Consider the following 13,871-nt stretch of genomic DNA (forward strand, 5'->3'; position numbering starts at 1 on the left):
TTTGAACTTAATTATATTTTGTGTTATTAAATTTATTGTATCGAACATGATTATATTTTTGAACTTAATTATATTTTGTGTTTGATTTGTTAGGAACTTGGATTAAAATACTTTTTATTATAAAATATTTTATTGTATAAAATTAAAAAAAAATTAAAAAATATTCGATAATTATTTTAAAAGAAATACTTGAGTTCTATAAATATTTTTATTTCATTAAATAAAATATATAAAGTATGTTTTGAAGATATTGACTAAGTATTATATTATTTTAAAATATTATTTAATTAAAAAAATCTCATTACTTTTTCTTTATTATTGACTAGCCATTGTTTATTATCGTAATTATGATTTCTTTAATTTTTTTGTTGAATAAAAAATAACCGATAAGTTTCAACGCCAATCACCACTGAACTAACTAACGATTGGTTATTCTAAATTGATAATTAAATGTGAAAAAATACAGTTTTATGTAATTTAGACAAGATTTTCTATTCAATAGTAATTAATAAAAAATAAGTTATCTTATATTTATATATATATAATGATATTGGTTTTCATGTTGTAACTTTTTTTTATTTATAAAATTTCACGGAAAACACCAAAGTATAAATTCATAATTATTATTATTATTATTATTATTATTATTATTATTATTATTATTATTATTATTATTATTATTATTATTATTATTATTATTATTAGTATAAGTTATATGTAACTATAATTACTAAAATATATGTATTTATTTAAAATAATATTTGAGGTAAAGATAATCTAGTTATTTAGCTATTAAACATTTCCATTTTGAAGCATATGTTAAACATATCCAATATACATAAATTTGTTAAAATTGATATTTACTAAATTAAGCCCTTCTACCTCGTTGAGCAGTAGGAGGTAATTTCTCTGATGGACCAGTAGGAAGCTTTTGTCCAGTCTCTTGTTCAATCCTCCTTTTGAGCTCTCTAAGTATACGAATTTGTCCCAGCTTCTCAGGAGACAATTTGTCCCAATAAATTCCTAAGAGAGAAATAAGTTGAGTTAGAGCCTTTGAATTCTTTTTTCAAAAACCATTTCTTGTTTTAAAAAAATTAAAAACTGAAAAAGTCATGTGTGAATAAACAACTTAATTAAGCCCTTCTTTCTAGCTATATAAATGTTTATCGTATAAAACTGTTTATGCATTAGTTATTGCATTAGTTATTTCTATGTATAAGTTGTTTTCTTAAGCTGGACAACGGACATGATATCAACATTGACACCAGTAACAATTTTAAAAAATTAATAAATTGAACGTAATCACAAGAATCGGTGTTGTGTTGGTGTACAACAGCAACAACGCACCTTTTTTAGAGAAGAAGAAAGGCACTATAAATAAGCAAAAAGAAAATGGGAAGTTAGATAGAAGTATTTGACTAACCTTGAGGCTTTGGAATGGATGTGTGTGTAAAAATGACCTTGGTTGGAGTACAAATGATATCAACAGGTACATCATGGATTAACAACTTTTCAACTGGAATATCATCCACCAATTGGCACTCATGCACTGTAACACTACTCATTGTGTTATATATCAATCAATAAATCAAAATTGTAAATTTTACACATGATGAGTAAATCAATAATGATTGAAGCATGGAAGGAGCATAGCAGAAACCAAAATTACCAGAGGTAACAACTAGTGTTGAATCGTCAATAGCTCCCATATACCGCAGCATACCATATTCAAGTTCTGCGAATCCCTGCACTTTAGTCCTCTCTTAGTTGAAGTAACATTCTAGTTCAAAGTCCGGTAAACGATCAGAAAATCATTGAAATGTACCTCTCCTTTTCCTAATCGAGCACCTGTATTCGGGTCAACAGCAACAGATCCAATAACAATGAGATCTACCTTTATCTTTTCATCTAATCCGATTGGTCGTCCATATTTGGCAACACCAACAGAAGTACAGGCTTCCTTGATGGTACCCAGAGTTAACATATTGGACTCGATTACAGAGAAAAAACCTGTCCTCAGGCGCGGTTGAGGAGTTAACAACTTCTTTCCATCTGCACAAATATCAATAGTAAAATTAAAAGAGAACCAAGAGGAGAGGAAAAAAGATGGAAAAGTATTGCAAGTTTTGAAAAATTATCTTCAACTCTCATTTCATTAATTGGAAATTTATTATCAAACACAGTTTCTGTTTTAGTAAGTTGAGTTTCTTAATTGAACTTTTGTGCTTAGTTGTATGAAGGATCTAGTCTAACACATTCCACAGTTAAATACTAAGACCAAACAAATGCGAATACTTCATGAGTAACCTTCCCTCTCCCTACTCAACAAACTCAAAGCATCTATCTAACCTGAAAGAGTGAGAAATCTGACTTGCTTCTGAGGAGAATCTGGATTAACCTTCACACATTGTGCACTGCGGAACACATCTAGCTCCCTCATCTGCAAAAGAACTCACACCACATGCCAAATAACTCTACTCAAACTTCAAATAAAAGTCATTTCCTATTCCTCGCCCCATCAAAAAAAAAAAATCATAATAGGTGCTTATGCAAGTAGATAAGTTCAAATTAACTATTTCCATAAGCACTTCCAAAAGTGCTTATGCAAGTAGATAAGTTCAAATAAGTAAATTCTAATCAGACCCAACGAGATATAGATCCACTGTCCCACCTACTCAACAAGATTTAGATGAAACTCCTACTATTTAATAAAAACTAGTTGACTTATTTAACTATTTTGTTTTAACACATATCATGTCTTTCAAAAAAACGAATGTAAATAAATATGAAATACCAATTTAGGCATCTGTTAATGTTGTATCATCTCAAAAAAGGCAAATAGAAACATCGTAATAATAAATCAGTATTATATAATAAGTCAGCTCCATCTGCGCAGCCAAGTTTAAATGGAAGAAAAATAAATGCATAGTGAACAGGCTAACACAGCTGAAAACTGTAATTCTCCAACACGTGTGAAACGAAAGTGTTCACTGACAATGCTTACAGAAGCCAAAAGACTGTCATATTGATAGAGGTTGTACCAACCATATGATAGGCAGTGTTAATTTGTTTGTTGATGACTTGATTCTAATGGAACGAGTTTTGTAATGACCAAAACTATTCCTGGTAATAAAGGAATGCATGATGTTCACCGTGTTTCCAAGATAAACAAAAAATTTATCAAGTCTATGACAAATGGGGGGAAACAGTTACTGTCTGGCTTTCAAAAATCAAACATGCGACATACAAAATCCTAGAGGTTTCTTATTGATAACGGTAGCAATGAAGGGTAGATGTTTAAATTGGAGACCAAAATATGAGTATGATTTGTCAGGTTTAGTTACAGTTTGAGGTTGATGGAAGCAATGAAAGTGATTTACATACTGCTATCATTTGTCAAACATAAAACACCAGTAGAAGCCTGGTCTAGAATCAAACCGTCAGCTGAACACATTAGAGCTTGGAAGTATGTGATACTTTTTTAAGCCAGCAATATGAAGGCAAAAACTTAATGCAAAATTTCATCACCTGTTATTAGATTATTTTGAGAAGCAAAATCTATCCATAAATCACTTAATTACTCTTCAAAATTTCCAAAATGAAAATAAGTCACTTAAATTGAAGATCGCTAAACATTTAATTAATCCATCACATGTCAGAAACGTTGAGTTTGCACATTTATGACATGTTCAGTTGGAGCACATTTTAGGAACATGTTTAAGGTTTTGATGGATCTCGATATTACAATCCAAGTTTATAAAATTGATTGACGAAGTGACTAAATTAATTGACAAACTATGTTCAATTTTATGAGTCTAATTTAACTTTTTATAAATTTTGGACAAATTTGCTCACCCTTACAATTTCAAATAACAAAATTTTATTCACTTCAAAATATATACAAGAGTTTGTATCATTATTAACAAAAGTCGTGTTTGAATTATTCCAAAAAAAAAAAAAACGTGTTTGAAGATCAATTAAAATTCGACGAATTTTTAATAGTTCACCGAGTTTTTAAATATGATTAATGCAATTCAGTGAAAGATTAATATTAATATGCATATCATGATAGAATAACTCATTAACAATGAACTAGACTTAATTAACCACAAATTTGAATATTGTTAACCCTAATTTCATGTGTTTCAACTATACATAGATTTGAACATTCAAAAATAAAGGTTAATGTGTTTCAATCGCATACCTTTTCAGCAGCAAGAGAAGCACCAACAAAATTAGGGATTCTATGATGAACAGGCCTCGGATTTTGGGCAAAATTATTAGCTTCCATCAAATCCCAAATCCGCTTCCGAATTATCCATTTCCAAGCTTTGGGATCATCTCGGAAAGAAGAATTCTCCCCTTCAACCGCCATTGCTTGGCGAGCTTCGGCGTCCAGGGTGAGGCGCTCGGCCTCGTAAGCAGCCTCATTGAAGGGAGTGTTGCTGTTGGTGGCTTCCAGTTTGAAGAAGGTGCAACTGCGATGTTTGGAGTGGGTTTTGTTCCAAAGGGAAGAAAGTGTTTTGATGGTGTTGGTTTTGTTGGTGAATGATAATGGATAGCATAACCGAAATGCTTGTGTGTCCATTTTGTGAGAGTTCGCGGTTTCAAATTATGGTTAGTTATACAAGTACATTTTCTTATAAAAAAAATAAAAATCTTTTGAAATTTTGTTCTATCTCATAATATCCCTATTCTCTCACTGCAACCAAAATTTCAAGTATGTCCCCTCTTATGGACATTCAAAATCATTTTTTTTAAAATTAGTTTATTTTGTAGATACATTTACGGAAGCGTTAAAAACATAGTAAATATTGCGAAAATACAAATCATTTCAGTTTAGTAAATTTTTCGGAGATGTATCTCCAGAACGTGTTAAAAACAGAGTGTTCTGTAAATGTACATACAGAACATTCTAAATTCCAATTTACATCAAATTATAGTGCATTTTATACGATGTATATGATGTATTTTTTGATGTACTATTTTTCATTGTCTTAGGATTTAAGGTTTGGGATTTAAAAAAATAGAACATAAAATTATAGTGCAATTTATGCGATATATACGATGTATTCTTCTGGTGTACTATTTTTCATTGCCTCAGGGTTTAGGGTTTGGGATTTGAAAAAATGGAACATAAAATTATAGTGCAATTTATGCGATGTATTCTTTTGGTGTACTATTTTCCATTGCCTTAAGGTTTAGGGTTTAAAAAAATGGAACATCAAAATATAACATAATGTTCCGTAGGTACATCTACGAAACACTATTTTTAACACATTCCGTAGATACATCCGGGAGATCTACTGAACTAAAATAATTTGAATTTTTCCCAACATTCACTATGTTTTTTACACTACCGTAGATGTACCTACGGAAAAAACTAAATTTAAAAAAATGCTTCTGAATATACATCTATGAAAGCAGAGGAGTATTTTTTGCAACGCGCGTGGTGCATAAGTGTTGAAGCGTAAAGCGGCAAGCAAAAAGTAATAGGTATTATTTATTACCGGGTGATATAGGTTATATCGTATCGTAGTCCACAGAGATTGGTAGAGAAAAACTGTCGTTCAACTATCTCGCGTTCTAAGTTTCATGATTGGGTGCGGAAAGTAAATGCGATAAAAGTAAATAAAAGCAAATAAACAATCTTAATAGTCTAAGAGAAATAGTTATGGAATTGCATTTCATTCTACCCGTCGAATACTTTAATCTGACGATCTTATCGCAACACACTCACAGTACGCGTCAAAATCACCAGGCATCATTCGAGATGCCACATCAATGTCCATGTCTGAAACACTGACGAAAGCTCAACCGTACTATTCACATCACGGAGGCATTAAACTCGATACGCATTACGATTATTAGCCCTAAATTTATTTCTACAATTCAGGAATTAATAGTTATCATTCCTAATCAAGATCTATGATATCCATTTCTGCAACAACACAAATCCAGAGCATTTAAGCAAAAAGATCAAGAACAACAACAATGATGATTTGTAAAGCGAATATATAAACGATCCCAAGATCAACAAATGTACATACAATAAAAGTAGAAATATATATACAAAACCCACCATTGGAATGAAACATAGGGAAGAAAGAAGATGAACCGGAAACTCTCACCGTGTCAAGGCAATCGAGATAAATCCATAGCCAATCCACATGATGTAGCACCCAATGGTGTTTCCTAAGCCTCTAAACTATCAAAAATGGATCAGAGCCATTCCAAGGGGGAATTGGATGATAAAAACCCTAAAAATGTGTTCTAAACTATATATACAAAATCTGAAAATCGCAGACCGCGCTAAGCACGGTGTCTTTTATCTTTCTCAAACCGCCAGACCGCGCTTAGCGCCAAAAACCCGCGCTAAGCGCCCTACTTTCTGTCAGAATTGGTCTTTAAATCTCCCAGACCGCGCTTAGCGCGGTCAAGCCCGCTTAGCCCGCTCAACAGAAAAATGAAATCTTGTTTTGGTCATAACTTGAGAACCGTAACTCCGATTTGCGCTCGGTTCGAAGCGTTGGAAAGCTTATTTCATGCTCTGTCTAACAATGAATAAATTGCAACCAAATTTATGATTTTTATCATCCTTATTTTGAGCTTATCCTTTGATGAATTGGTGAAATCGCGCGTTTGAAGCGGTGTCTTTGACACTTTATTCCTCGAAGCTCCGAACACGCATAAATACCTACAAAAAGACAACAAAACTATCGAACAGTACATGTTTACACGAAAATGTAACAAAACATAAACGATACAAATATACACAAAAACGGGGAATTATTCAAACGGTATAAACAAAAAATATCGATAAGTGCCACTATTTACATGCATAATATAACTACATTTTGCCACTTATCAATAAGAGACCCAAGGGATAGGATTAGAATTTATCTTTAATATTCAAAATCTATCCTTCTCTCTCTATCAACTAAACTACAAGTATATGGGAGAAAATTCTGAGAAAAATAATAAATAGAAGAAATGAGAGAAAAAAATATTAAAGAGACATATAGACATTTCGGTAGAAGCATGTTTTAAATTTTGAGAATGTCAAAAATTTAAAAAAACGTAGGCATGACTGGAGGGCAATGGAATCAGTCTGGTCATGTTATAATATATATTAATTCAAAGGTTAAATATATAAAACTCCCATGTAATGTTAACGAGATTTGGTTTGTAAAAAAGTTTAATTTCTGTTTGTAATTTTAATAGGGTTAATACCTATTTTCCCCTACTATATAGGTCTCTTTTGAAAACCCCCTGCAAAAAGAATACTTGCATGGAATCCTCCATCTTTTGAAAAATATTTTTCTTTAACCCTTGGTCAGGCCACATCACTTAAAATGATGATATGGCATCATTTTTTATTATTATTAATTCCTAATAGCTGCCACATGTGTTTATTGCCTCATGGAAAGTCCAAATTTCCCTTCTACATTTAAAACACAAACCCAAGTTCTTCTCATTCCTTAGAAACCCTAATTCTCTTTCTCCTTGATTAGATGAGTGGATAACTTCTTACGTTAGGGTTTTGCTTTGTGTTGTGTTGTGTCTGACTCTTCTCTTCCTTTCTCTTCTACAACACGCATCTCTTTTTCTTCTATAAGATCTCTCATACCTTCTAAACGCTGCCGTTTTGATCCCTAATTTTACTCTACACTCTTAACCCTAAAATCAAGAATCGTTCTTGTTGGAGAGGGTTTTCTTCAATCGTTGCGGAAGAACTATGATTAGGGTGTTAGAAATGATGGTGGTGAGGAGAAGAAGGTTCAATCGGGTTATGTTGTAAAGAATCCGAGTGGGGTTGCGGTGGTGGTGATGGGAGTTTGAGGGTTGTTGCTGAAGGGGATGAATCTAGGGTTTCTAGGAGAGTTGATGGGTTTCAAAATCAAGGTTTAGAGGGGGAATTCTATAGTTTGATCGGGTTTGGGGATTGGTGGTGGAGGTGGCGGTGGTGGGATGAGAGTTGAATTAGGTCAAGCTTCTGGGAAATTGAGTGAAATTGAAGAGCAGAGAGGTATTGATGGTGTTGGAAGGCAGGGGTTGTGCAGTTGCAACAGCAGCAACAACACCAACAACATGGTGGTGTTATTGGAAATGATGGTTTGGTGGGACAAGTTTAAGGTGTAGGTGGTAGAAGGGTTAATCTTAATTGTGAACTATACTTAAGCTTGTGTTTTGATTGTAGAAGGGCAATTTGGACTTTCCATGAGACAATAAACACATGTGGCAGCTATTAGGAATTAATAATAAAAAAAACCGATGCAACATCATCATTTTTAGTGATGTGCCTTGACCAAGGGTTAAAGACAAATATTTTTCAAAAGTAGGGGGATTCCATGCAAGTTTTTTTTTTTTTTTTGCAGGGGAATTTTTGAAAAGAGGCCTATATGACAGGGGGAATAGGTATTAACCCATGTTAATATTAAGATTTCATGTCTTTAGCCCCTCAATTGACTAAGTGGCATCGAATCTTCAATGTTGCTTATGTGGCATGTCCACGTGGATTTTCTTTTAATTTTTATTTATTTTTAAAATCAATGAGGGGTAAATCAAAACTTTGCTAATATTGTAGGGGTAAAATACATTTTTTAATTTTGGTAATTTTTACTAATTTTTTTGCCCACATGAGTTTTTACTAATTCGCAAACATTGCAGGGGATAATTTGTCCATGAGATAAGCATATACCTTCAAATGTATCAATTTTCAATCTCACACTTGGAGCAAGCACTTGTGAAATCTAACCATTCCTCTCTCTAAGGCCTTCCTTGTTTGGAGACTCTGTCATAATAAAATACCTAAGGAGGATAATCTAAGATTGAGAGGTTGCAGTATTCCTTCCATGTGCAGTTTGTGCATGTTCCATCAAAGGAGTTTTTTTATGGTTTTGCTGAGTTGGTGCACTACAATTCCTCTTGTCTATTCTTATTGTTTGGGAAACTCTCTTTTCTTTCCTTGCCCCTTTACTCATTTACAACAAGTTAGGAATGTTAAGCTTTAGATTTGTTAACCATTGAGAGGATCAGGTTGGGATTTGTCATTTCCTTTGTTTTTCCCTTCCTTGAATTATAAGGTTTTAGGCTTAAAATATAAATCGTAAAAAGTTATAATTATTTAAAAGGAAGCGCTATTAACATGACACTTAAATTAAATGGAAGCATCCTTTTTAATGTTCAAATTATAAATGAAATATTTATTTAACATTAAAAAATTCAAATAGATAATTGAGATTATATAAAAAATTAGTAAAAAATTCATGTGGACAAAAAAATTAGTAAAAATTATCAAAATAAAAAATTTATATTTTACTCCTGCAATGTTAGCAAATTTTGATCCACGTGGACATGTCACGTTAACAAAATTGAAGATTACATGTCACTTGGTCAGCTGAGAGGGTAAAGACATGGAATCTAAACATTGCAAGGAAAAATCTTTAAAAAAAATTACAGGGAGATAAATCAAATTTCGCTAATATTATAAGGGGTTTTAATTCAATGATACTCTAATTTTATATGAATGTTAGGATTCTGAATTTTATAAGATAATAAACATATTTTACGATATTGGAGCAAGGAAAAGGCAAGAAATTATCAAGGATTTCATCCCTCATTGTCTGTAAAGTGCAATTATTTTTTCTCATTGAAATTTTCATGAATTTTTTAATGATGAGTGACTAGTTTCTTTAGAATAAGTTTTCTTATATGAATTTTTTCTTATTTATTTGAATCATATGATCCGTTTAGATTTTCTCATTATAATGAATGTGTTTGTGAACTAACAGTAGATAATTGGATTGGAACTAAAGATTATTGGGATCTTGTTTATATCCATAGACATAGGGTGTACTCTTTCGTGGCATCGGTATTTTATATTCTATCAAATCTTTGTCTGTTGCAACTTTGCCTAAAATATGGAGAACTGTAATCAAACGAAGCAAATTGCGTGATGAAACATTGCTCCCAAAGATTTTGTAAAATAGCCGCCATAGAAGAAGAATCGTTATATGTTCAGGCGGGGATTAACCACATAAAAAGGGTCAAAGGATTCAAAAGCAAACTTAATCATTTTTCTCATTAGTATTTTCAACCTTGTTAGTTATGTCATTCGTGTTTCTAATAGAAAGTATAATTTCCTTAATCTTGTAGGAATTAAAATAAGGGAAATGCTAACGAGTGCCCCGGGGGCACTCTTTAAGAATGTAAAAAGATATGTTTTTGTTTTGAAATACTTGTATTTAATGTATTAGAAATTGAAATAGTTGACTTTTTTAAGAAATAAATAGTATGTTTTTGTTTGAATATACTTGTATTTAATGATTTGGAAGTTGAATAATTGATTTATTTAAAGAGCGTTTTCTATATTTGGAATCCTTAAAGAATTCTTATGAAGACGATTTAAATTAACTTGCCAAATGTGATTTTTGTGGACACAATTTATACTACATTTGTATTTGCACGTTTTCAGTCCAAAAGGGCCACGTACCTCAAACTGGCTACATATTCAAATTGTCCTTTCTAGGGATAGTAATGTGCCAATTTGAGAATAACCCTATGTTCCGACTAGGGGTGGACAACGGTTCGGTTTGGTTTGGGTTATGGCCCAAACCACTGAACCGAGCCAACCCACAGGTGAGAAGTGCAGGTCCAATTCCCGACCGTTTTGTCATTTGGTTTTTTCGGGTTTGGTTTAACTCGGTTCGATTAACAAGATCGGTTTTTTTCGGTTACCATTTTATTGGGCCATATCAAATTGTGAGCCCAACTTTAAAATCAATCAATTTTTTTTACAATTTAAGTCAGTAATATTATTTACTGGGCCAGTTTAAAATTACGGCCTAACTTAATTCATTAATTTTTCTTTTTAACACATCTTAAAATTTATAATTGAATAACTTTCACCCAGCTTTCATATTTCATTTAATATATTTTCATTAAAAAAGAAATTATATTAAATGTTGATTAAGCCAATAAATTTTTTTAAAAAATATTTTAAATAAAACATAAAAAAAAATATAGTTACAATAAAACATAGTATTTTGTCCATTGTTTGTAATTTGTCCAATGTTCAATATTGTGAGATATTCAGTATTGTGAGATTTAATCTTGTTCTATCCAATGTTTATAATTTGTCCATTCTTCCTCCTACTGATCCACGCAAAACCTGTTAAAAGTTGTCAACACTTTAATGATTAAAAATCAAAAATTAAACGAAAGTGATATTAAACAATAACTACAATTCAACTAATAAATCAATAAACAAAAAAATTCAAAATTAATAAATACTAAAAATAACCAGTTTTAATACTATTTAATTTTAATTAGAATTTCATATTAAAGCTCATAAACTCAATATATTAAAACTATAACTAATTTCCTATAATCAATTTTTGATTTGACAACATTAAAACTCATAAATTCAAAATTAATCATCCTTAAAAACATTTTTATACATAAAACCAATAATGTTTATTTTGCTTAGTTTTACATTAACATCTCTAGAAACATGACTATAATAAAACTGGAAATCAAATGAAACAATAAAATTTATAAATTCTCAAATTTGTTAATAAAACACAAATAGGAATTAATCAGAAAAAAAAATAAAACATTTTTATTGATTTAACATAAAACCAATAATATGGGTTTTGATTAGTTTTCCTATCTTTCAACTCTAAAAACCAAATGAAGAAATAAAATATTTTATAAGCAGTTAAAATAAGGAAAAATAAAAGTAATAAAGAAATGGAGAAGAGTTGAATTTACCTCAACAACAAAGTGTGGAATATGTTTCTATGTCAAGAGAAAGCAATGTTTTTGTAGTATTTATAGAGAAGTTTTACCAGTTCTTTGATGATTTCTTCAGCTTGAGACAATGTTCATGAGAAAACCATTATATTCTACTGCAGAAGAAATAGTTAGGAAGAAGAATTATGGTGAAAAATAAACCATTCATACATTATGTTAACAACTCGAAAAACAAAGAAATGAATGCTAACTTCAGCCAAATCATAAATGGAGAATCTTCAGATAAAATAAGTACAAAACTGAAAATGGAAGGCATAACTAACTAGCTTCATGTAATCATCAATCATGGAAAACTAGTTAGAAATTCAAACATAGAATCTCACATCCACCAACAAATAAACTACAGAGAAAAAAAGAAAAAAATTTAAATTGTCATGAAAGGAGACTTTCACATAAAACAATACTAGATCCAAAATATAAACAATAAGAAGAAAAATCAAATATAGAAAAATTTATCTGCCATTTGAAGAAAGTATATATACATTTGATATTGTTTTCTGATTCTCTTCACCCCCTGTAAGACAAGATCAACAAAGAAAGATGTGAAACAAATCAATTGCAGGGAAGAATACCAAAAGCAATTCCCAGATTTACAATAATATGAAGATCTCAGGCAAAATAGATCTAGATCTAAAAATATTAAAGACAGCTTCAGGAATAATAACCAATGAAGACCAACTAAACTATAAACCATAAATCGATACCTACCACGAGAAGGATGGCAAGAACATCAATGAGAATATCAACAGGTATCATGAAGATAGAAGCAAGCAAAGATCTGCAACATGACAAGGGTAAAAGTAAAAATAACAAAAGAATCAAAAGAGAAAGCGTCACTACAACAATGGAAAAGTTAAAATGAGTTTATACCTTAAGTTGATCACTGAAATAATCAAATCGAAGTCCATAGAGACTCTCAAAACATCCGCATACAACCTTCTTTCAGTTCAACCTTTAAATTTTATTATGATGTTTTTTCGGAATTTGGGGGTTAGGTTTTGGGTTTCAAAACTTGGTGAGTTAGGGTGAGAATATGAGAGACTTTGAGTGGGAGAGATGAACTGTGATGGACTGATGGTGATGGAGATATAGAAGGGTGAAAATTATGGTGATGATCTTGTTGTTTCTGAGATTTGGGAGATAGATAGGGTTGAAGAAATGAGAGGAGAGTGAGTCGCGCTACTCAGAAAGAAGTGAATGAGAAAAAGTTAGGGTTGCATCCTCAAACCCTAGTAGTGTAAGTAAATAAATATAAAATAATAAAGAATTAATTGGGTTCGGTCGGACGGTCACCGATGGGTCCAATATTTTCATTTGAACCGAACCGAAATAATCCATTAAGACCATTTACAATAGGGGTGTTGAAAAAATTATTCAATAGTTGAATAGGTGCAATAAGGTGTTGAATAAAGAGTTGAAAGTGATGTGGATTAATATGTGTTGAAAACATTCAACATGTTGAATGAGAAAGTGTGGGCCCACATATATTACTTAAAAATTAAATAAGTGTTGAATTATTATGCGGAAGAAAAAGAAGATGATGTGGAGAATAAAAAGTGAAAAAAAGAGGGTGTTGAATACGCAAACCATTGTACATAGCCTAAGAACCGAGTCAACCATCCGTTTGACCCGTTAATCCAAAGTAATCCAAACCGAAGAAAAAAATTGGAATCGGACCGGTCGGTCATTCTCGGATGAATAACTTTTGTCCACCCCTAGTTCCGACACATAAGATCTTACCCTTTTCTTGGAGATGTAGAAAGATTGTGTTCCCTAATTCTCATTGTCTATCCAATAATAATCTTCAACGTTAGTGCAGATCTCATTGAAGGTACAACATTGTTGCTGTTCAGAAAAATACAAGACTCTTTTGATAGAAATAAAAGCAGGATCTATTTGAGAGAAATAGAAGATCATAAGAACACATTCCTCAAATCTGCATTAATGCACAGGAACATTTCTTTTACTTTATGCTTTTATTTTCTATTCTTCCATCCAAGGTTGAGCAAAGACTAAAATACAATGAAACATGTTTTTAAATATGTAGCTTCTGG

General features: G+C 31.6%; 1 protein-coding gene across 1 annotated transcript; it reads right to left on the reverse strand.

Annotated features, from left to right (window-relative positions):
* Positions 1-724: 724 nt before the first annotated feature.
* Positions 725-4,622, reverse strand: LOC131653053 (5-formyltetrahydrofolate cyclo-ligase-like protein COG0212). The gene is made up of 6 exons (XM_058923091.1): positions 4,205-4,622; positions 2,350-2,440; positions 1,826-2,052; positions 1,670-1,745; positions 1,424-1,549; positions 725-1,023 (listed from the first exon to the last, which is right to left on the reverse strand). Exons 1-6 carry the CDS (start codon positions 4,586-4,588, stop codon positions 869-871), a joined length of 1,059 nt encoding a protein of 352 aa, XP_058779074.1. The 5' UTR covers positions 4,589-4,622; the 3' UTR covers positions 725-868.
* Positions 4,623-13,871: the final 9,249 nt, after the last annotated feature.

Source organism: Vicia villosa, linkage group LG2 (genome assembly GCF_029867415.1).
Source record: "Vicia villosa cultivar HV-30 ecotype Madison, WI linkage group LG2, Vvil1.0, whole genome shotgun sequence".
NCBI lineage: Eukaryota > Viridiplantae > Streptophyta > Magnoliopsida > Fabales > Fabaceae > Vicia > Vicia villosa.